This window comes from Chionomys nivalis, chromosome 7 (genome assembly GCF_950005125.1).
Source record: "Chionomys nivalis chromosome 7, mChiNiv1.1, whole genome shotgun sequence".
Lineage (NCBI taxonomy): Eukaryota > Metazoa > Chordata > Mammalia > Rodentia > Cricetidae > Chionomys > Chionomys nivalis.
The window spans coordinates 35833046-35854410 of NC_080092.1; the positions used below are offsets into that span (position 1 = coordinate 35833046).

Consider the following 21365-nt stretch of genomic DNA (forward strand, 5'->3'; position numbering starts at 1 on the left):
TCTGTAGGCTGTCGTTTTGTCTTGTTGACCATGTCCTTTGCTTTACAGAAGCTTTTCAGTTTCAGGAGGTCCCATTTAATTGTTTCTCTCAGTGTCTGTGCTGCTGGGGTTATATTTAGGAAGTGATTCCCTGTGCCAATGTGTTCAAGTGTACTTCCCACTTTCTCTTCTATAAGGTTCAGTGTGGCTGGCTTTATGTTGGGTCTTTGATCCATTTAGACTTGAGTTTTGTGCATGGTGATAGATATCTATTTTTATTTTTCTACGTGCTGATATCCAGTTATGCCAGCATCACTTGTTAAATATGTTTTCTTTTTTACACTTGATATTTTTTGCTTCTTTATCTAACATCAGGTGTTCGAAGATGTGTGGATTGATATCCAGGTCTTCTATTCGGTTCCATTGGTCCTCCTGTCTGTTCTTATGCCAGTACCAGGCTGTTTTCAGTACTGTAGCTCTGTAGGAGAGTTTGAAGTCAGGGATTGTGATGCCTCCAGAAGTTCTTTTATTGTACTGGATTGTTTTGGCTATCTTGTGGTTTTTGCTTTTCCAAATGAAGTTGAGTACCATTCTTTCGAGGTCTTTGAAGAATTTTGCTGGGATTTTGATGGGCTAAACCAAGTCTTATCATATAGCTCAGGTTACCCTCAAAGTCTGCCTTCCTGCTTAGCCTCTAGTGCCTGGATTATAGGCATGCACAACCATACTTAGACCAGAAAACCTCATTTTGAACTTTATTTTTAATTTGTTATATTTCTGAATGGGGTGGTGGCACAGTACATGTGGCAGTCAGAGAACAACTTGCTGGAGTTGGTTCCCTCCTTCTACTACATGGGTCCCTATGACGGACATCAGGTGGCTGAGCTTGGCAAGTACCATTACCCAGAGCCATCTCGCCCACCCACAGACCTCACTTTAAAGGCTGGTCAACAAAATGGCAAGCATACATATTTACAAAACCAGGAACTATTAATCTACTTCTTCCCAGTGTTGAACCTCTCATAATACAAAATGATAGCCTGATATTGTCACATAAAAGCTATGGAAATAGGATTATTTTAATTGAACTTGAACGTAAGACTTAGTAATATGTTAGGAAGAAAGATCAACATTTGTCCAACATAAAAAGTTACTGTTAAGCCCAGTGGTATGGTGCAAGCCTTTAATCCCAGTACTTGGGATGTAGAGGCAAGTGGATCTCTGTAAGTTGCAGGCGAGCCTGGTCTACACAGCAATTTCCAGGACAGCTAGGGCTACACAGTGAAATCTTGTCTGGAAACAAAACAAAACAAAACAAAACAAAAAAAAATGAAAAAAAGTTACTGCTGCTCCTCTGAACACCAACTGAGGCCATAATCTGGTTTGGTTGTCAACCTTGTACTCAGAAGTAGTGAGGTGCAGAGCCGTCCTCACAAGCCCCAGCACGTCTCTGGCTGTGTAACAGGCTATGGCAGTGCTGGGCGCTGCAGGCGAGGACCGCAGTCAGAACACAGCACTCAGTGCTTTCTTTTCCAGGCTGAGCAAGCTTGCTTAAAAGAGATTTCAGGTGCAAAAGCCAACACACACACACACCACACACACACACACACAAACACACTCACACACTCAGAGAGGGGTGTCATGTATCCCAGGCTGGCCTGTAAGTCACTATGTAACTGAGCATGACCTTAAACTCGTAATCCTCCTGCCTCTGTCTTCTAAGTGCTGGAGTTACAGGGGTGCACCATCACACCTGGTTTATTCGGTGTGTAGATCAAACCTAGGGTTTCATGCATGCTAGCCAAACACTTCACCAACTGGGCTACATCCCTAGCTCCCTGCCTCAAAAATTTCAGAGAAGGTCTCCAACACACTCCATCCCCCTCTGTAGGTGATGACTAGCATGCTTATGAATTTTGTTTCCATTGTTTGTTTGGGAGCAAACCCTTTAGTGTGGGACTTCCCCTTTCCTCAGGTGATCATAGTGTTCCATGCATGGCACACAGGTTCTTAAGATGGCTCATAAAGATCTATTTAACCTAGCACACAACTGGCGTGGTTCCTACACTCAACTTGGGCACTTCCTCCTTGATTTTGACATCAAATCAATTCCTTTGAGATTCAGTGGTCATTCTACCCTTAAATTCCTCACTTCTACCTGAAGAACCTCTCAGCCTGCTCCTGCCCCTCCTCTGCCATTACACCTACAGGAACCTCTCACGGAGTAGCTATACATCCAACAACACACTGAATCTCTCCAATTAGAGGTCTTGTAACCACCCCAAATTCAATACCTTCCTATTGTATCCAATGTCTCCCCTGCAAATGCGGTTCTCTGTCTTAGCTATGAAGGTAGAGGCCTTTTCTGTCCGCACTCCCCACATGTGGCCAGTCGGCAAGTCTTCCTGATTTCACTCTCATCTCTCCAGCCTTGGTCCTATGCTCAGCCCCTATCATCTTCTGAAAGAACCACTGAAAATGTTTTAATTGATCCCTTTAAGTTCTCTCTTGTAAACTGGGTGTGGCAGTGCACGCCTAATCCCAGGACACAGGAGGCAGAGGCAGACAGATCTCTGTGAGTTCAAGGCTAGCCTGCTCTACAAAAGGAGTCCCACAGAGAAACCTTGTATTGAAAAAACAAAACACCAAAAACTAAAAGCAGAGAGAGAGGTTGTGTGTGTGTGTAAGAAAAAAGATCTCTCTTATTTTCCTTCCATCAAATTATTTTTTAAAATGCATGTCTGATAGTCATTAATGTAACTTAGATAAAATCTTTGAAATTGTACAAATAACAATCATTATTCTGGTCATACAGTAAGTGCCATAACCACAGGCCACTTAGCTAAGGGACACCAGAGTTCTGCTCCTCACACCACCAACTGACCAGTGAGATCTCGATTTTCCCTCACCTTGCTCAGGGAGAAAGAACCCTATCTTTAGAATACAGATGTGGGCACCATGGTATTGCCTAGTGCTGTACAATACAGCACATCCACACATGGATAGCGTCAACCTCTGTCTCCCTTTCTCAGGAATAGGAGAGTGCTATAATCTCCCAGAAAAGGGGGACCATACACGTGTAGAAGTGAATATGGCAATCATATGACCATGGGTATGCATGGCTTGGCTAGCTCAGGTTTCTCTGCTCAGCAAGAACTGGGAAATTACGTGAGAGGTTGGCCCATTTGGAAGTTGTTGGAAGTCCATGCTAGACATAGATGCTGCTGCTTCTGAAACAAATGGCTATGGTCTAAGAGAACACCATCAGCTGAAGTTAAGGAGAGGAACATACTCCTTGATCAGTACCAGACACCTTACCTGTCTGAGAGCTGTCCCGAAATGAAGGAGCCCAAGAGCACACCCACGAAAAACAAGGAGGTGGTGAGAGGGCCTTTCCAGTCATTGTTACACACCAGGTTCCACTGTAGGAAAAGCAAAGGGATGCATCACTCACTTCTTTTCTGAAATGTAAGGCTTCTTGTTAAAGGAACTGGAATACCCTGCATCCCTGAATGTTCTGAGTATATGTGCTCACTAACACAAGCAATGGCTCATCTGGGCAGCAATGCAGAGAAAGCAGGAGCCTCTCCCCCTCTATCTTTTCTCTCATAGCACAAACTCCCATGCATGGCTTCATTTGGGGAGGGGATTGAGGAAAGCATCATCATTCTACCCAGACACTGACCTATGGTCAGCAAGGCCTGTTGTACTTACTACTAAGAATCCAGAGAGGACCATAGGCTGTGGAAGAGGCAAGGTATCTTTGCTTAATACACTCTAGGCCACTGGAGCTATGGGAGTCAAGAGGCAAAGCATCCAGTAGATAAAGGCCAAAGGCCATTGGGTGTTCTGTGTAGACCTGCTCCTTTGGCTCTGTTGGGTTCTCACCAAGGCCAATGGTCCCCTGGTCCCTGTGATATCCTGGTCTGGAATATCTGGTTCCACACATCATCAGGACTAAGCCCAGCTGTGCCTAAGAGCTATAGACTAGGATTCTGAAAACAGTTTTAACTGTAGTGGTTTGAATAAGAATGGCCCTAGAGGCTAATAGATTTGAATGTTTGGTCACCAGGGAGTGGCACTATTTGAAAGGATTAGGAGGTGTGGCCTTGTTGGAGGAAGTGTGTCACTGGGAATGGGCTTTGAGGTTTTCAAAAGCCCAAGCCAGGCCTAGTGGCTGTCTTCTTCTGGACATAGAACTCTCAGCTACTTCTGTAGCACCATGTCTGCCTGTGTGTCACCATGCTCCCAGCCATGATAGTGGACTAAATCTCTGAAACTGTAAGCAAGCCCCAAATAAATGCTTTTCTTTTTCTTTTTTTTTCAAATATTTATTTATTTATTATGTATACAATATTCTTTCTGTTTGTATGCCTGAAGGCCGGAAGAGGGCACCAGGCTTCATTACAGATGGTTGTGAGCCACCATGTGATTGCTGGGAATTGAACTCAGGACCTTTGGAAGAGCAGGTAATGCTCTTAACTGCTGAGCCATCTCTCCAGCCCATAAATGCTTTTCTTATAAGAGTTGCCAGTCTTGGTGTCTTCACAGCAATAGAACACTGAGTAAGATAAATACCTACTCAAGTGTTAACTAGATTTCCAACCTCACATAAGGCCCTGCTTATCATACTGAACAGTGCTTTAATTTTCTTGTCTAAAAAAGCAGAGGTTAGGGTAGGAAACAGGATTCACTGTTTGAGTTTCTAACACTCAAAATGTGGTTTCATCTACAGTTACCACAACTAGAAAATGAAGTATACAGGGAGGAGTGGGGTACATGGAAAATAGTGACACTTAGACATCTAGCTGTTTCACCTCAATATAGAGCTGCAAGACTGGAAGAAAGTCCAAACAGGGACTTAGGTGTTTCCCAGAAAGATATTGCTTGGTAAAGAGACTATGTGCAGTAGGAACCTCTGTAGACCTTATAAGTACAGCCACTCTCATGGCAGTCTAGAGCTCCCTCTGCTGGCACCAAACTATTGTCTGCCTTCCACAGAGCCTGCTGCCTCCCCAGCACTCAGCAGAGGCTGGGAGAGTGCTGCTCTCACAGAGAATGTCTTCTAGGGTGATGGCAGAGGAATAAACAGCCAGGCCTCTCTGCTGTCCTGGGTTCACGCAGTCACCTATACCTGGGTGTGGAGGGCACCCAACTGGCTGCCCATAAAGAACCTCCACTGCTGCCTCAGGCATACTACTGCTCTTCCTACAACAGTGGATCTTAGTAAGTTTACCCAAAACAGGCTTCTGGGAACCCCACACTGCAAGGTTGGATGCCGAGTGAAAGCAGAAGAAACTGCTCTAATGGTTTGTAGCATCTTTCAGGCTTTCACCCCACCTGCTTAATTTATCCTGTCCTTAGTCTAGGCACAAGCTTAACTCACCGAAGTAAGTATTCTGTTACCTACCACTGACAGTTTCTGATACCTCCCAGGGCCTGGCTTACATTAATATTTGTCTCCTACTGGCTATAGGGAGCCTGTGAATAGTCAGCTAAGGACAAGGGTTCTCAAAAGCACAGGGTGACTCCCACCTGTTCATTCACCTGCCAACCTTCATATCCAATGCAGTAGGCATTTGGACTTGGCCTGAATTCTTGTTGGAGGGGTGGGATCATAGTCAAAGTTATACATTCCTGCTTGATGAGCTTACACACGAACCTAGTATTCCTGTACTCATCTGGCTACTCAGCTATAACTAAAGCACCCGAAGGCTAAACCATCAATGCTTCTTCTACTTGGTAGGTGACTCTGTATTACTGGCCATGCATCAAGCTTCATAGATGGAGAACTGGAAGAAGGGACCCAAACTTGGAGAATCGAGAACAGCTATGACCAGGGTCCACACTTCTTTCTAGTCAGAAATGTGTCTCTCTAGTAGTAGTGGGTTCAAGGGTATGTTAACATAGGTGCCAGAGCTCTCCAAACTGTCCACTTAGATAGACTCTTTATCTCATTTATGTCTGAATCACTGATGCGTTTTTTGCCAGAGGATCCCAAGCCCTCTTTTGGCCTCCACAGGCACTGCATGTATGTGGTACTTCAAGCACATGAATGCAAAACACTCACAAAGATAAATCTTTAAGAAAAAAAACAACTGTTCATATTTTTTAAAAGAAGAAGAATCGCATCTTTTTATTTTTATTATTTACTATTATTATATAACGCATATTAGTATATGTGCATGCATGTCTGTACAGGCATTTATACCTACATACATGGAGACTAGAAGAGTATGTTGGGTGTCCTGTTTATTTCTTTGAGATGGGGTCTCTCACTAAACACCATAGCTATGCTTGGCTCCCTCCACACTCTTGCTTTCTGAGACAGGGCTTCGCTGTGGTCTCAAACTCAGAGAGCCACCGCCTCTGCCTCTTGGAATGCTGATACTAAAGGTGTGCCCCACCACACCCAGCTTTCTATTTCTCTTTTTAAAAAATGATTTTAAGAATTTGTGTATGACTTTTTAAACTTTTTGTGTTTATGTGAGTTTATATCACAAGCATATACTTGCCTGTGTATACAACACTAGAAGAAAGTGTTGAATCCTCTAGACCCAGAATAACAGGTGGTTGTGAATTGCCCATGGGTGCTAGAAACTGAACTCAGGTCCTCTGGATGAGCACAAAATGCTATTTAACACTTAGACATCTCATAAGCACCACACCCCTTTCCTTCCTTTCTTCTTCCCTCCCTCCCTAACTTCCTTCCTCCATTCTTTCCTTCCCTCCTCCCACCCTCCATTCCCTTTTTTAGTATGGGAGCTGGGATCCAGTATCAGCAAGCATACTTACCCTGAGTCACCTCTCAGCCCAAAGAAGCCATCTCTACTTCATATATAATGAACATTCCTTTCAACAATGGGAAGAAAGGGGTAGGAGAAAGAGAGAGGGAGAGAGGGAGAGGGGGTAGTGGTGTAAGAGGGTCTTCTCTCTGTTGCTTTCATTGGTTAATTAATAAAGAAAATGGCCTGATAGGTCAGAACATAGGTAGGCGGGGCAGACAGAACAGAATTCTGGGAGGAAGAAGGCAGTGTGGCAGACACCATGGCTCTCCTCTCCAAGACAGACACTGGTTAGACTTATGCCGGTAAGCCACAGTCAAGTGGCAATAATCATTAATAGAAATGGGTTAATTAAGATGTGAGAGTTAGCCAATATGAGGCTAGAAATAATGGGCCAGGCAGTGTTTAAATGAATATAATTTGCCTGTTGTTATTTTGGGGTATAAGCTAGCCAGGCAGCTGGGAGCCGGGTAGTGGGAAGTGGCCCGCCACTCCTTTTACGACAGAGGGGTAACTAACTCCATGTAAAACCTAAGAGGGCTTAAAAAGGAATTCTAGACACAAATATAGAGTTTAACACAGCTTTTTGATGTTTGCTGGCCGGGGTGCTGCAGAGAAATTTCCCTGACTCAGCAGCCGTAGCAGGAAAAAAGCTGCACAGTTTTAAAACGTACCTTCCTGGGCTGTGCCGCCAGAGCTAACTCGGCTATAAAGCATTTCAATGGCTTTTATGGGACTGGATGTTTGTGTTCCTGCTCAGGATTGGGAAGAAAGTACTCTGAGACCATGCCTGTGCTCCCTGCCTGAGCATACTGTGGGATCAGGCTTAGGCAGCCGGGAGAGCATGGCAGATTTCTGCTGCCATACAGAGAGATGTTTCCAGGCTGTGCATGGTAGATTTGGCTGTAACTCTAAAAGGAAGAGTTTATTTGCAGCATGCTCAGTCTCAGAGTTAAAGTGCTGAGTGTGGCTCCTACCTGGTGGCTCCAGAGCTAGCAGAAATGGTACGTCCATCATTTTGATATTGGGGAGAGGTGGAGCCAACATCAAGAACAGCCCACCGCTCCGTGGCTCAGAGGCACAAGCAGCTCTGCCATGCTAGTGGTGCAATGTGCAAGGCTCAGAGGCACGAGGGGCTCCGCCATGTTGGACTGGATGGGGCAAATCCACAGTACCTGGTTTTTGACCTAGGAATGTCACAGCTTAGATTCTTAAGTTCTTAGCAATTTAAAAGCACAAAGCAAAAATGTTTCTGAACAGTAAAGAATTACAGACAATGCAATAGGACAGATTCAGACATAAAAGACCTCTAAATGGGTCATAGTGTTAGACATATGTAGGCTTGGGAGAGAGAAGAAAAAGAATATAGAGAATAAAGTTAATGCCTTAAAAAAAAAGGTAAAGTCTTTAGAGAGACAAAGTACAGATAGTTATAGATTAAAAGAAATAAAGAAAAATAAGCCACATAAAAATGGAAAATTCACAGAGAGCCTGGATTCTGTATATTATTGTGTTTTCTTTAAATTTTTTGACTGTAAAGGAGCTAAGTACAGAGAGACATTTCATTGTGTGGTCTGCTAAGCTAATCCAACATGTGTATTATAAAGCTATCTTGACTTCAGAATTTGGGTCTAAGGATATGATGCTTTGGAAAAGAGATTCTTTTGTTTTCATGGAAGATGAGACCCTGTGGATTGCTTCTATCCCAATATGGTATGATAGAACACGCCCTCCTGAAAGGTGGCCGTGAACACTCTCAAAAAATTACTTCACTCAACTGCTGACTGAGAGGAACCCAGCAAACAAGATACACCATAAAAGACCTGATTAACAGTGTCCCCATACAGTAGGAAGAAGTTTGGAGAGAAATAACTACATCCATATTCCCAAACATTGTTTATAAATGTTCTTTTATATTTAAAGGTGTATATGATATAGATATGAATAATTTACATTGGTATAAATTTTGTTATATGTATATGTATCTCTGATCTTGATTAAGGTATTGTGATTGTGAAGCTCATTTAAAAATGTAATGTATAATTAGGAAATATAGGTTGTTAATGGATAATCATCGATAATAGTCAAGCTTATAGTCATGTTAGTTAGATTTTCTAGATATATAGAGATATATTTCAGTTAGATAGGCATTCTTCATATCTTTCAAAGACTACAGAATATGGCATTTTAAATGTTTTAATAACTTAGGGTTTTCATGACAATGAGACACGTCTGTTCCTGGCAGCACCAGCTACTTCAAGAGGAAGATGGGCATCGAAGAGGCTCCTTATGGAGTTTGCTAGCCATTTGGGCAAGAAACTGCTCTTGCCTGGACTGTTGCATAAACTGGATACAAAGAACCCGCAGAAAGGGGACTGCTGAACTTGCCTAAAGGTGAGATGGTCTTTCGGGATTCCTGATTCATGAAAGAGTCTGTGAAACATTCTGCAGGACACAGCAGAAAGTGACTGAACTGTCTTTGAAATTTCCTGCTTCATGGAAAAGTCTGCTGGATACTATGGGCCTGAAGGCCAAAGATGGATGCCCCAACAGTACAAAAGAACTTTTTGGGTGACTGTCTAGGCAGTGAGATGTCTCTGTCATTTCTAGAGTTTTGGAAGTTGCTTATTTCTTGTTTACTTAGGTAATTTTATGCCCTTCTGGAGTCTTTGATGGAGTTGAAGAATAGATAGATGGTTATAGTTTTCAATTGTTATGATAAAAGATAAAATAGATATAAATATTGTAACTGTAATTCTTGCTTTATAACTGTTTTGCTATATGTAATTTTACTATGTTAAAGCCTTTCTTTTTTGTTTAAACAGAAAAAGGAGAAATGGTGTAAGAGGGTCTTCTATCTAACTGTTGCTTTCATTGGTTAATTAACAAAGAAAACTGCTTGGCCTGATAGGTCAGAACATAGGTAGGTGGGGCAGACAGAACAGAATTCTTGGAGGAAAAAGGCAGTGTGGCAGATACCATGGCTCTCCTCTCCAAGACGGACGCTGGTTAGACTCATGCTGGTAAGCCACAGTCAAGAGGCAATACACATGAATAGAAATGGGTTAATTAAGATGTGAGAGTTAGCCAATATGAGGCTAGAAATAATGGGCCAGACGTGTTTAAATGAATATAATTTGTCTGTTTTTATTGCGGGGTATAAGCTAGCCAGGCAGCTGGGAGCCGGGTGGCGGGAAACGGCTCCTTTTACGATGGTGAAGGGGGGAGGGAGGATAAAGTCTTCTGGGACTAAATGTTCTTGTACCCATGAACTAGCTGGAAGAGAAAAGTGATAGGATCTATGTCCAAGAGATACAAATCTCCCTGAGATGTACCTAGTGTGTCTGCATCAGTGACCAAGCACACTAGCAGGTCTCACTTCCTATTGATACTCATTAATCCCTAAAACATTGAGTTCTGCCCCCACTACAATTAATGGTGAATTCTATTACAATTAATGGTGAGAGTTTATAGTCCCAACAATCAGGAATCTGAAGCAGGAAGATCACTTGTGGTCAGCCTAGTCAACTTAGCAAACTCTATGTCACAAAATAAAATTGAAGAAAAAATTATAGTGGATTCTTGCTTCAGGGCTTTCAGGAAAGAGAAGTAGTACCTGCTCTAACAACCTCTGTCATGCCCACCATGCCCTGAACAGAGCAATGACCTGGGAACTAAATGATACATGGCTGAGTGGCTCAATGGATAAAAGGGCCACCGCCCTTCAACACCATCATTTCCTTTACGGTGTTGTGCCTATCTGCACAGAGTCCAGATGAACTCCAGACTTTCATCTTTAGGATGAATTCTTTTCTTTGCTCTATGACTCCTGACTGTGTCACTATTGAACCCTGACCCAGAGTGCTGGTTCTCAGTAAGAGAGGGCTCAGTGTGACTGCTCCTTCAGCTGTGTCTACTATGGCTGTATGTGCACAAGGAGTTAGGGCCAGCAAGTGGCTTTGGTATGCCATGTAGCTACCAAGGCAAAGATGAGTATCTGTGGATCTCAGAAGTGGGCAGGGCGTGGGCGAGGGGGTGGCTAACACAGGTAAGCAGTAAGGTCCTGGCTCCAAGGTTCTCTGGTCTCTATTTTTCAGACTCATACCAAACCCATGTGCTAGGAGTTTTCATCCAGTGGGTTGTGGATAATGGTGGAAAGAATTCCCACTTTCCAAGATGACCTAGGCATGAGGCAAGACTGCTGGAAAAGCTAGTCTGGAACACCAAAAAACAAATTGGAGTCCTGCTGATGCCTTAACAAAGAGACTCATGGAAAGCAGAGACGGGTATGGTGTAGGACAATGCAGCACCATGCCAGACTTCAGCTGAAGGAGCCTGAACTCATAGGCACCAGAAAGCCATACAGAAATGTTTCTGCCTGCAGGCTTGGCAGGGTTTCTGTGAAACCACAAAGCAGGTGGCACAGCAATGAAAAAAACAGGCAGGTTCTCAGAAGAAGAGGTAGTCCTGGAGCAGAAGTACAGCATGGTGGGTAGGAGTTGCCAGGTGTCCCAGAGATAAGCAAGGGGAAGGAAGAGGGGTCAGCCTACAAGCATGTAGCTCACCAAGCTTTCCTGAAACGTGGTCTCACAAAGTTCTCTGACCTCATAGAAAGGATCTCTTTCTTTTGGCCAACCCCACTGCCTGGTTTTCAATACACACAGAACCAAGCTACAGTCAGTGTGTGGGTGGGGGTGGGGGGGAGAATCACATTTCCCTGAAAGCATTCCAGTCAGTCTGTGGCTCCTCAAGTTTCTCTTTTGTCTATCAGTTAGTTCTTAAACCTTCTAGAAAGGCTCATAAATTATTTTCCTAATCACCCAATTTCAATTAAAAAAATCTCCCTCAAACTGGGCCATGATGACACACACCTTTAATCCCAGCACTTGGGAGGCAGAGGCAGGCATATCTCTGTGATTAGAGGCCAGCCTAGTCTACAAGAGTTAGTTAGTTCCAGGACAATCTCCAAAGCCACAGAGAAACCCTGCGAAAAACCCACAGAAAAACCAAAAAATAAAAATCTCCCTCATCTAGCATCATGTCAAGATTCAGGGAGACACAGATATCTTAATCTATTGCAAAGTTTAGTACTTCATGCATGTAATTTAACTTGAAAGTGAAAGAAGAGGAAGAAAAAGAGGAGAAGAAAGAGGAGAAGGAAGAGGAGGAGGAGGAAGAGGAGGAGGAAGAGGAAGAAGAAGAAGAAGAAGAAGAAGAAGAAGAAGAAGAAGAAGAAGAAGAAGAAGAAGAAGAAGAAGAAGAAGAAGAAGAAGAAGAAGAATTGTTCAAAACCAGTGTACTTAAAAGACCTCTAACCTCTACTTTGATTTGGGATAGAAGGCAGGCTTAGAGACATTTACCAGGCAGGGGACTGACTAGCTGCTATGGTCAGCAGGCTAGGTGTGGGTTGAAAGAGATCAGGTCTTGGAAAAAGTCATCAGAATGTTAATGCAGCAGCTTTCAACAGCAGTTGCTCATCTAAGAGGACAAGCCTTGAACTTCAAGTAAGGCATTCCAGTATTCCCAAACAAAAGAGCTAAGTAAAGTATTAAACTCGCCTCCCGCAAAGACTGCTGACCTGTAAGTAGGTGAAAGGGCATACAGCTCTTACGAAACTGCTAAGACAGCTCAATAACATCCAGATCCATTGGGGAAAAAAAAAAAAGACACGATGACATTGGCAGCAGCGGTAGGTCAAAAGGATCTGGACTTTTGCTGCTTAGTTTTCCTCTGGGGAGCTCAACAGTACTGCGTCCACCTTAGGCAGCAAGCAGCATGACAGTGAGTGAAGGCAAGTGACACAAGTGACCCAGTACCCTCAAGGTCAGGGTAAAAGTTCAAGAGATGTCAGTAAGTCCCTTCAGATTTCAACTGCCCGTCTCTGGGCAGCCAGAAACAGATCTGAGGAACTAGTGTCGCCCAGAAGCCTCTGTCAGATCCCACTTGCTTCCAAGCACTGTGAGTTTGGAGACCAGGATGTGGAGCCACTGAGAATCTCTTCTCTGTGGACTCATAGATTGAAAACACTAACCAACTTAGTCAGTACTGGCTTTTTGTTTCGTTTTTGCTTTGTGTAGGCCTGGATGTCCTGGGACTCACTGTGTAGACCAGGCTGGCCTGGAACTCACAGAGATCCGCTTGCCTCTGCCTCCCGAGTGCTGGGATTAAAGGCGTGCGCCACCACCGCCTTTAACTTTCACTCTAACTACTTATTTAGGTAGCAGGTTAGGCACAGGTTTTGGAGACACCAACTCTCAAACATCCAAAGAAAGCAGGCAGTGATTTTTGCGGGGACACTCTCAGACTCTACCCTTGAAGGATCACAACCCCCTGAAACAACATACCTGGGAGCCTCCATAAGGAGGGAAGCTCAGTCTCCGGCCTCCAGGAGGCTTAGATGCCATACATGGACCCCTAGCTTCTCCTTATTGCTATTGCTATACATCCTCCTGTAACCATTTCTTGCTCTTGGATCTGGACCTAATGGCTAGGTTCACCAAGAAGTTATCTCCTCCAGGAGGTCTAACTGATCAATCCCTATCCCTGACATTCAGTGACCCTGATGCCCAATGGTATCACATAGGGCTCTTTCATTGTTCTGCATACTCAGTACTGCTGAAAGCCCAGGAAATGACAATTGGTGCCTAAGTCCCCAAAACACGTCCACATGCACCGTTAAACAGCATGTCACATCTCCAGCTGAGAGACTGCAATGGGTCGGACAGAGTCACCGAAGAATAAAGAGCAAGGGGATGAGGATTTAGGTTTCCATCGTTCTCCACATGAAGGCTACATGCCATAATTAAACCTCACCAGCACTCTTGTCTCAGAATACTGTGGAAAGGACTCCATATAAAGTCACCCATAATAGCCAGGCAGTGGTGGCATGCCTTTAATTTCAGCACTTGGGAGGCAGAGGCAGGTGTATCTCTGTGAGTTCAAGGCCAGCCTGGTCTAAAAGAGCTAGTTCCAGGACAGGCACCAAAGCTACAGAGAAACCTTGTCTCAGAAAAAAAAAAAATCCAGAAGAAGGAAAAGTAAGAGCTAATTCTAGGACAGGCTCCAAAGACAAGGAAACCTGGTCTCAACCCCCCTCCCTAAAGTCACCCTGAATAGAGATCTTCAGACCCAGGGGTCCTTAAGAAATAGCAATCCTCTGGTCTACAAGAGCTAGTTCCAGGACAGGCTCTACAGCCACAGAGAAAAACCCTGTCTCGAAAAACCAAAACCAACCAAACAAACAAAAAACCCCAATTTCTATGGGGCATCTTTCCTCCCATGGGGAATCCTCATGGGGCATCTCTCATGGGGCATCTCTCATGAGGCAGGATGAGACTTCATTTGGGGTGAGGATTGGTGAAGGAGGGAGAGTAACTAGAGAAAAGGAAGAGAGTTTGGGACACATGCTTCCTTAACGTAGAAAAGTTCTGCCGAGCATCCCTTTCTGAACACAAACGCTGAGACGGAGGCCTCTGGATCACATCACTAGACAAAGTCGCACCACTCAGAACCTTAGGGCTTCTCCTAGAAGCAGGACCTTCTGGACTTCATCTTCAATGTGGCTCTAAGGACGGATGGCCAGCCTGACAATTGTGCTCTGAGGGACATACCGAGGCTAGAAGTCATTTCATAAATCTGTGTTCCTGGGCGTCCTGACTGGAGGATGCCCATCACCGGGGAGCCTGTGCCTTGGACGAAGGACTACAACCGTCGCCCGCGTTTATCACCAGATGCTGACAGGAACCTGCCACCTACCTCGGTCACGATGGTAGACAGGAAGATGTCCTTGTTGTACTCCCAGCCATCCAGGCAGCTCTCCTGCTCCAGCTGCTCCAGATCCACGTCCAGTCCCGGCTCCAGTCCTAGTGCGGAGAAGTTGGCGATAGTAGCCAGTCGGTAGCGGCGACATTTCTGGGGCACCTGTCGTCCGTCCTTCGTCTCCAACGGGATGCTGTGGTTGCGCCACGCGCTGCTAAGGTTCACGGTGTCAGGCACAAGGCAACGGTGCTCCGGGGTCCCCGCCAGGAACACGATTGACATCCCATTGAAGCCATTGGGGATGATGCTGGCGCTGAGGAGGAAGAAGATGAGGCGTTGGAAGGGTCCCCAGTCTCCCAAGAAGGCGGTCACCTCGTCGTAGTCCCGCATGCTGTCCTCAGCAGCCCACCGCGCCCGGCTGGGGACCTGGGGACACCGCGGCGCAGGAGACCGGGCGCTGCGGGTGTCTGCGAGTGAGCAAGGAACAGACTTGCGAGTTTCCCCGCTGCCTCAGACTTGGCCACCGCCAACTTTACATAGGGCCTGAGGCCGGGGCGGGCTCTGGGCCTGGGCCGCAAGGCCCGCCCCGCCGTCCCGGCTCGGAGGCACGGTGCGGCGGGGGCGGGGCAGGGGGCTGAGTGACGCATGGTGGGCGCCGGCTGCGCGTGCGCCTGAGTGGAGCCGAGCAAGGACTCCGAACAGGCTAGGCGGTGCGGAAGGCGGGGTTGAGCCTGGCTTCCGTAGAGGGAGAGAGGGAAGGCGCGGCCTAATATGGCCCCGCCCCCTCTGCTGGTCTCGGTTTGGGGCCTGGCAGGGGTGGTGTCTTCTAGTTCAGCCCAGACTGTTTGGCTTCGGGTCTTGGGGCGGGGCGTTTGTGCAGGTAGGCTTGTAGGGGCTGGATAGGGTCTCCTCAGGTAATGACAGGCACTAGATTCCCTGGGTTACTTTGGGAAAGGGTGACTCTGAAGGCCTTTTTTCCATGGCCAACCTGGGCATTCACTGGAGAGAGTCTTAGAATTTAAGGGTAGAGTCGCCTACACTCTCAACTTTTTGTTGTGGGTCAGAAGGTATTGTGATCATCTGAGAATTGACAACCGCCTTTGTCCCAGTTTTTCCTGAAAAGAGCCGCATCTTTGGGGGCTGCGGAGATAGCTCAGTATTTAAGAGCCTAGGTTGCAACCTGGCGTGAAGGTGCCTGTCTTTAATTCCAGCACTTAGGAAGCAGAGGCAAGCAGATCTCTGTGAGTTCGAGGCGGGTCTGCTCTACTGAGTTCCAGGACAGCGAGGGTTACACCCCTTTCTGGTGTGTGTGTGTGTGTGTGTGTGTGTGTGTGTGTGTGTTCAGATTGTTTCTCCAGACGACCTGGGCTCTCTTCCCAACAGGCATAGGGCAGCTCCGATGGCAACAGGCATCTACTTGGTGCATGGACAAGACAGACTTGCAGGCAAAACACATAAAAATAAAATAATAGTAGTATGTATATTAAAAAGGGATGGATTTTGAGACTGGCCATGAAAAAGGTTGCAATGAATTTTAATTCCCAGACTCCCACTCTGTTTTGTGTTCTTAAATAATTTGGTTGTTTCTCAGTTGATTTAAGGAATGGAAAAAAATTTAACTTCAAGATTAATGAGCTTAGTCTCGGATTCTCAGATTTGTAATCTTTACTGTTAACTCAGGAACCAATTAGTTAAAACAAAAACAAAACATATAGCAACAACATCAAAAACCTGCCTGGGTTTGTAGCAGACACCTTCTCAGGCCAGCCAGGGCTACATAGTGAAACTCTTATCTCAAAATAAACAAACACAAAACCTTACCATGAAAACCAATATTTTGTTTAAGTAATGTATGCTAATAATAAAGGCATAAAACAGCAACCGTGTGATTCTAAAGCAACATTGCCTAATAAAATGAGACATTTGTAATTTTATTTATACTTATTTTTTTGAGATAGGTCTTGCTATATGGTCCTGGACCCCAGGCCATGGAATGGATGCTGCCCGCAGTTAAGGTTCGTCTTTCTGGCTCAGCTAACCCAGCCTAGAAACTTCCTCACAGGTATGCCTAGAGGTGTCTCTCTTAGGTGATTCTAGATGCCGTAAGGTTGACAATATTAACCATTGCAATTAAAATTAACCATATTAATACAATTTCCAGATTTAATAACTGAAAAATCTGCCTGGTTTAAACTCAAAGTTTAGATGAACAAGAAGCAATTTTAATTACAATTATGTCCCCCTAAAGGGAGGGATATTCGAAACTGAGTTGTCAGTGGGTGTCCTGGGCTCTACCTGGCAATGCTGCATATTCAAAGCTTTTAGAGCTGGGGTGGGGCTCAGTGGGTGAATGCTTGCCTCGCGTGCACAAGACCCTGAGTTTGATTCCACCACTGTTAAAAAAAACTTTCTTTAAAATGTGTGAAACAAATTGTAATGTACTTAACCTAATGTATCAGAATCATTATTATTTCATCATAAAATTGATATGGAAATTATAAATGCATTTGATTCTAAAAATCATGAATCTCATTTCTCACACTAAGTCTGAGTAGTCCGGTGTATACTTGAGTCTCACTTCAATTGGATCTGGTGAGGTACACCTTTAAATACTTAACAACTATATTTAGTTAGTGGCTACCATATTGGGTTGTACTGTTTTAAGGACTTTAAGAATTTTGGCTGCTAGTAATAATTTAAATATTACAAGATATTCTTATTTTGTGAAAATGCCTTTTAACGTTTTTGTGTTTTCTCCTGCTTTTATTTTGTTTTATTTACTCGTTTTTTGTGGTCCTGTGGTTGAACCTAGGGCCTTTGCTTGCTTGTCTGTTTTAAAATAGAACAAAACAATACAATCACGATAGCATTTAATACAGGCTAAACCGAAAACAAAAATATAGAAGGGAATCCAGCATTACCACCAGTTCTTAGACAAGGAAATATGCATGTCTTCGTAAGGGTTTCTATTGCTGTGAAGAGACACCATGACCACAGCAGCTCTTATAAAGGAAAACATTTAATTGGGGCTGGCTTATAGTTTCAGAGGCTTAGTCAGTGATCATCATGGTGAGAAGCATGGCAGCGTGCAGGCAGACATGGTGCTGGAGAAGGAGCTGAGCATTCTACATCTTGATCTGCAGGTGGCAGGAAGGAGTCTGAGTGTCACACTGAATGTACTTGAAGAATGTAAGACCTCAAAGCCCATCTCTACAGTGACACACTTCCTCCCACAAGGCTACACCTACTCCAACAAGGTCACACCTCCTAATAGTGCCACTCTCTTTGCGCCAAGCATTCAAATCATGAGTTCATGTGGGCCATACCTCTTCAGACCACTACAGAAAACATTTACATAACACATAGATTTTTAAACTAAAACTACATTGAGCCAGGTGTTATAGTATATGTATAATTCTAGCATTTGGGACAGAGGCAAGAGGATTGTAAATATAAGGCCACCCTGGGCAATACATGCATGCTTGGAACTCATAGTGAGACCCTTCAGAAGCAATGGTAAAAGTGTTATCACAAGCACTGGTCATTCTTTGCATCTGACTGTTCAGCCTTCCTTCTTCCTTAATCTCCATGGCTATGCCTTTAGAAGAGAATTTGTTTCTTGCTAACATTATAACTGGTCCTTATTTGAAATTACCAAGAAAGAAAGCACAACTTCTTGGTAATAAACCAGTTTCTTGTATCCTAAAATATTATTAAGCATTTTGAAATAATTGAAAACCTCTTTGAAAAGAATGTTAACTCCTGTCCAAAGAAAACCAGGTAAAAAAGTCTTATTTTACCATAGATAAAAGCTAGTTTACACTATAATAGAAAACATTGGGTTTTGCAAGATGACTCAGTGGGTAAAGTGCTTGCTCCCAAGTTCAATAACCTGAGTTTGATCCTTGGTGTATTAGTGGGGGTTCTCTAGAGTCACATAACTTATGGAACAAATCCCCCCCCCTCTCTGTATGTAAGTATGTGCATGTATGTGTGTATGTATGTATAAAGGGAATGTACTGGAATGACTTACAGGCTTCAGCCCAACAACGGCTATCTGTGAATGCAAAGTTCAAGAATCTAGTAGTTGCTCAGTCTGAGGAGACTGGGTGTCTTAGCTGGTTGTTGCAAGGAGAGCCCGCTTGTTTGTCTGTCCCAGCCACCCAGCTAACTTAGTCCTGAAATAACCACATAAAAACTGTATTAATTAAATCACTGCTTGGCCCATTAACTCTAGTTTCTTATTGGTTAACTCTTATATCTTAATTTAACCCATTTCTATTAATCTGTGTATTACCATGTGGCAGTGGCTTACCCAGTAAAATTTCCAGCATCTGTCTCCAGCAGATCCATGGCATCTCTCTGACTCTGCCTTCTTTCTCCCAGCATTCTGTTTAATTTTCTGCCCTATTAACAGGCCTAAAGCAGTTTCTTTATTAACCAATGAAAGCAACACAAAGACAGAAGGACCTCCTACACCAACTGGTCTTCAGTATATGCTAGAATCCCAAAGAAGTAGGCTACAATTCAAGTGAAGGAATGGATGTGCTGACAAGGAGAGGATAAGCAGTCAAAGATGAAGAAAACCTTCCCTCTTCCATGTCTTTATACAGGCTTCCAGCAGAAGATGTGGTCCAGATTAGAGGTGTGTCTTCCCACCTCAAGATCTGTATTAAAGGATTGTGTCATCCTACCTCAAGATTCCTATCAAAGGCCTGTGTCTTACAGCCTCAAGATCCAGACCAATGACATGTTGTCTTCCTCCCTCAAGATCTGGATCACAGGTGTGTCCTCCATTTCTGTATTGTAGTTCATCCAGACACAATCAAGTTGACAACCAAAAATAGCCATTACACTTGCAGTCCACATGGTAGAAGAAAAGAACTGACTCTGGCAAATTTTCCTCTTCTTTCCACATGTGTGCAACGGCGGTGTCATACATACACATACACAAACACACACACACACCAAATAAAGTGTAATTTTAAAAAATTAAAATTCAGGTGAAAAATAGCTAACGAAGATGCCAATATCAATCTCTGGCAACTACACATGCATATGTGCACAGGTACATCCATACACATGTGCAAACACATATGTACACACAAAAAGCTTATTTTAAATGGATTCAAACAGGGATAGGTATGATAACGGGCCTCCTAGATGGCAGCCAATGGTCCCAGCTTCCTGGTATTGCTATCCCATAGAAGGGCCTTCCCTCTTGTGTCCTGTTGGTGTCTGTAACTAACTGCAAAAAGTAGTAATGGTGGAACTGATTGGGGCTCCTTTGAAACTGTCCTTTGGTCTCTTTGTCTTAATGAATTCTATCTTGACCCTCTAAACTGCTCTCTCTTTCCCAATTATTTCTCCTTCCCAACTGTCTGAGTAAGTGTTCTATTGCTGTGAAGATATACCATGACCATGGTAACTCTTATACAGGAAAATGTTTAATTGGGGCTCACTTACACTTTCAGAGGTTTATCTATTGTCATCATTGCAGGAAGCATGGTGGCACACAGGCAGACATGGTGCTGGAGAAGTAGCTGACAGTTCTACATTTAGATCTGCAGGCAACAGGAAGAGGGAGACTCTGGTTTTGGAAAGGGCTTTTGAAACCTCAAAGCCCACCTCTAGTGACACACTTTTTCCAACAAGGCTTTCAAATAGTGCCACTCCCTGGTGACCAAGCATTCAAATCTATGAAACTATGGGGGCCATTCTCATTCAAACCACCACACCAACTTACTTTGAATTCCAGGAATGGTGAACCCTGCAGCCAATCAACTGCTGGGAACTAGTCAACCAATCACAGTTTCTTTTTTTTTATATATATATATATATTTATTTATTTATTACGTATGCAATACTCTGTCCGCGTGTATGCCTGCAGGCCAGAAGAGGGCACCAGACCCCACCACAGATGGTTGTGAGCCACCATGTGGTTGCTGGGAACTGAACTCAGGACCTCCGGAAGAGCAGGCAATGCTCCCAACCTCTGAGCCATCTCTCCAGCCCCCCAATCACAGTTTCTATGGTTCTCTGATGCTAGCAGGACTTATAGAAACAACTCTGAGATCAGGATCAACCAAAGCACTCTGAGTGAGATCTCAAGGCATACCACCCTTTGTTTGTTTGTTTTTGTCTCCTTTCTGTTTATAATTTTGAAGCTATTGTTAATACCCATAATGTAGTTTCTAAGCTGGCCACAGAGAAATTGTCTTTCTGTTTCACTACTTATCTCTCTCTGATGTTTGGACCCTGGAAGATACATCTGGCAGAACCTGGTCTGTTCAGATTCCCAGAGGTAGGCCTCTGGTAACAGTTATAAAATTTATTTAAATTAATCTTTAAAAAATTTTTATGTGTGGGAGTTTTGCTCTACTAGGACTTACAGTCTTTGACATGGTTGCTTCGGCATCATTAGAGCCATGAGAGACCAGCAACAGATTGACTTCAGCTTCGTGAGAGACTGGATATGGTGAGTAGGCAAACATTTGCTGTTTTAAGCTGTGAGTTTGGGGACATTATGTTCTGTGGCAATAGATAATTAGCATTATTTGAGTCAAGTCAGATGTTAAAATCCTGAAGAACAAACACACGTATAGTCCTTCTTATATCCCCCAAGATACAATATGTACAGTGAGTGCAGTGTACTGAGAACACAGCCTCTGGTTATAAGAGAAAAGATCAGATCTGGGCCGGTGAGATGATTCAGTCCATGTTATAGTTAATATTGTCAGCTTGACAAGATCTAAAGTCACCTAGGAGACAAGCCTTTGGGCATGCCTGAGAGAGAGTTCGTAGATTGAGTTCACTGAGGTGGGAAGACCCATCTTAACTCTT

General features: G+C 44.0%; 1 protein-coding gene across 3 annotated transcripts in view; it reads right to left on the bottom strand.

The window, feature by feature from the left end:
- Nucleotides 1-15141, bottom strand: part of LOC130877326 (organic cation/carnitine transporter 2) — a 32734-nt gene extending 17593 nt beyond the window's left edge. For all 3 annotated transcript variants that reach the window (XM_057774496.1, XM_057774494.1, XM_057774495.1), the window contains exons 1-2: nt 14520-15141; nt 3298-3401 (exon numbers count right to left, since the gene is read on the bottom strand). In XM_057774496.1, the coding sequence (XP_057630479.1) occupies nt 3298-3401; nt 14520-14912 (497 nt within the window). In that variant the 5' untranslated portion in view covers nt 14913-15141. The remainder of the gene's footprint in view (nt 1-3297; nt 3402-14519) is intronic.
- Between the last annotated feature and the right edge of the window lie 6224 nt (nt 15142-21365).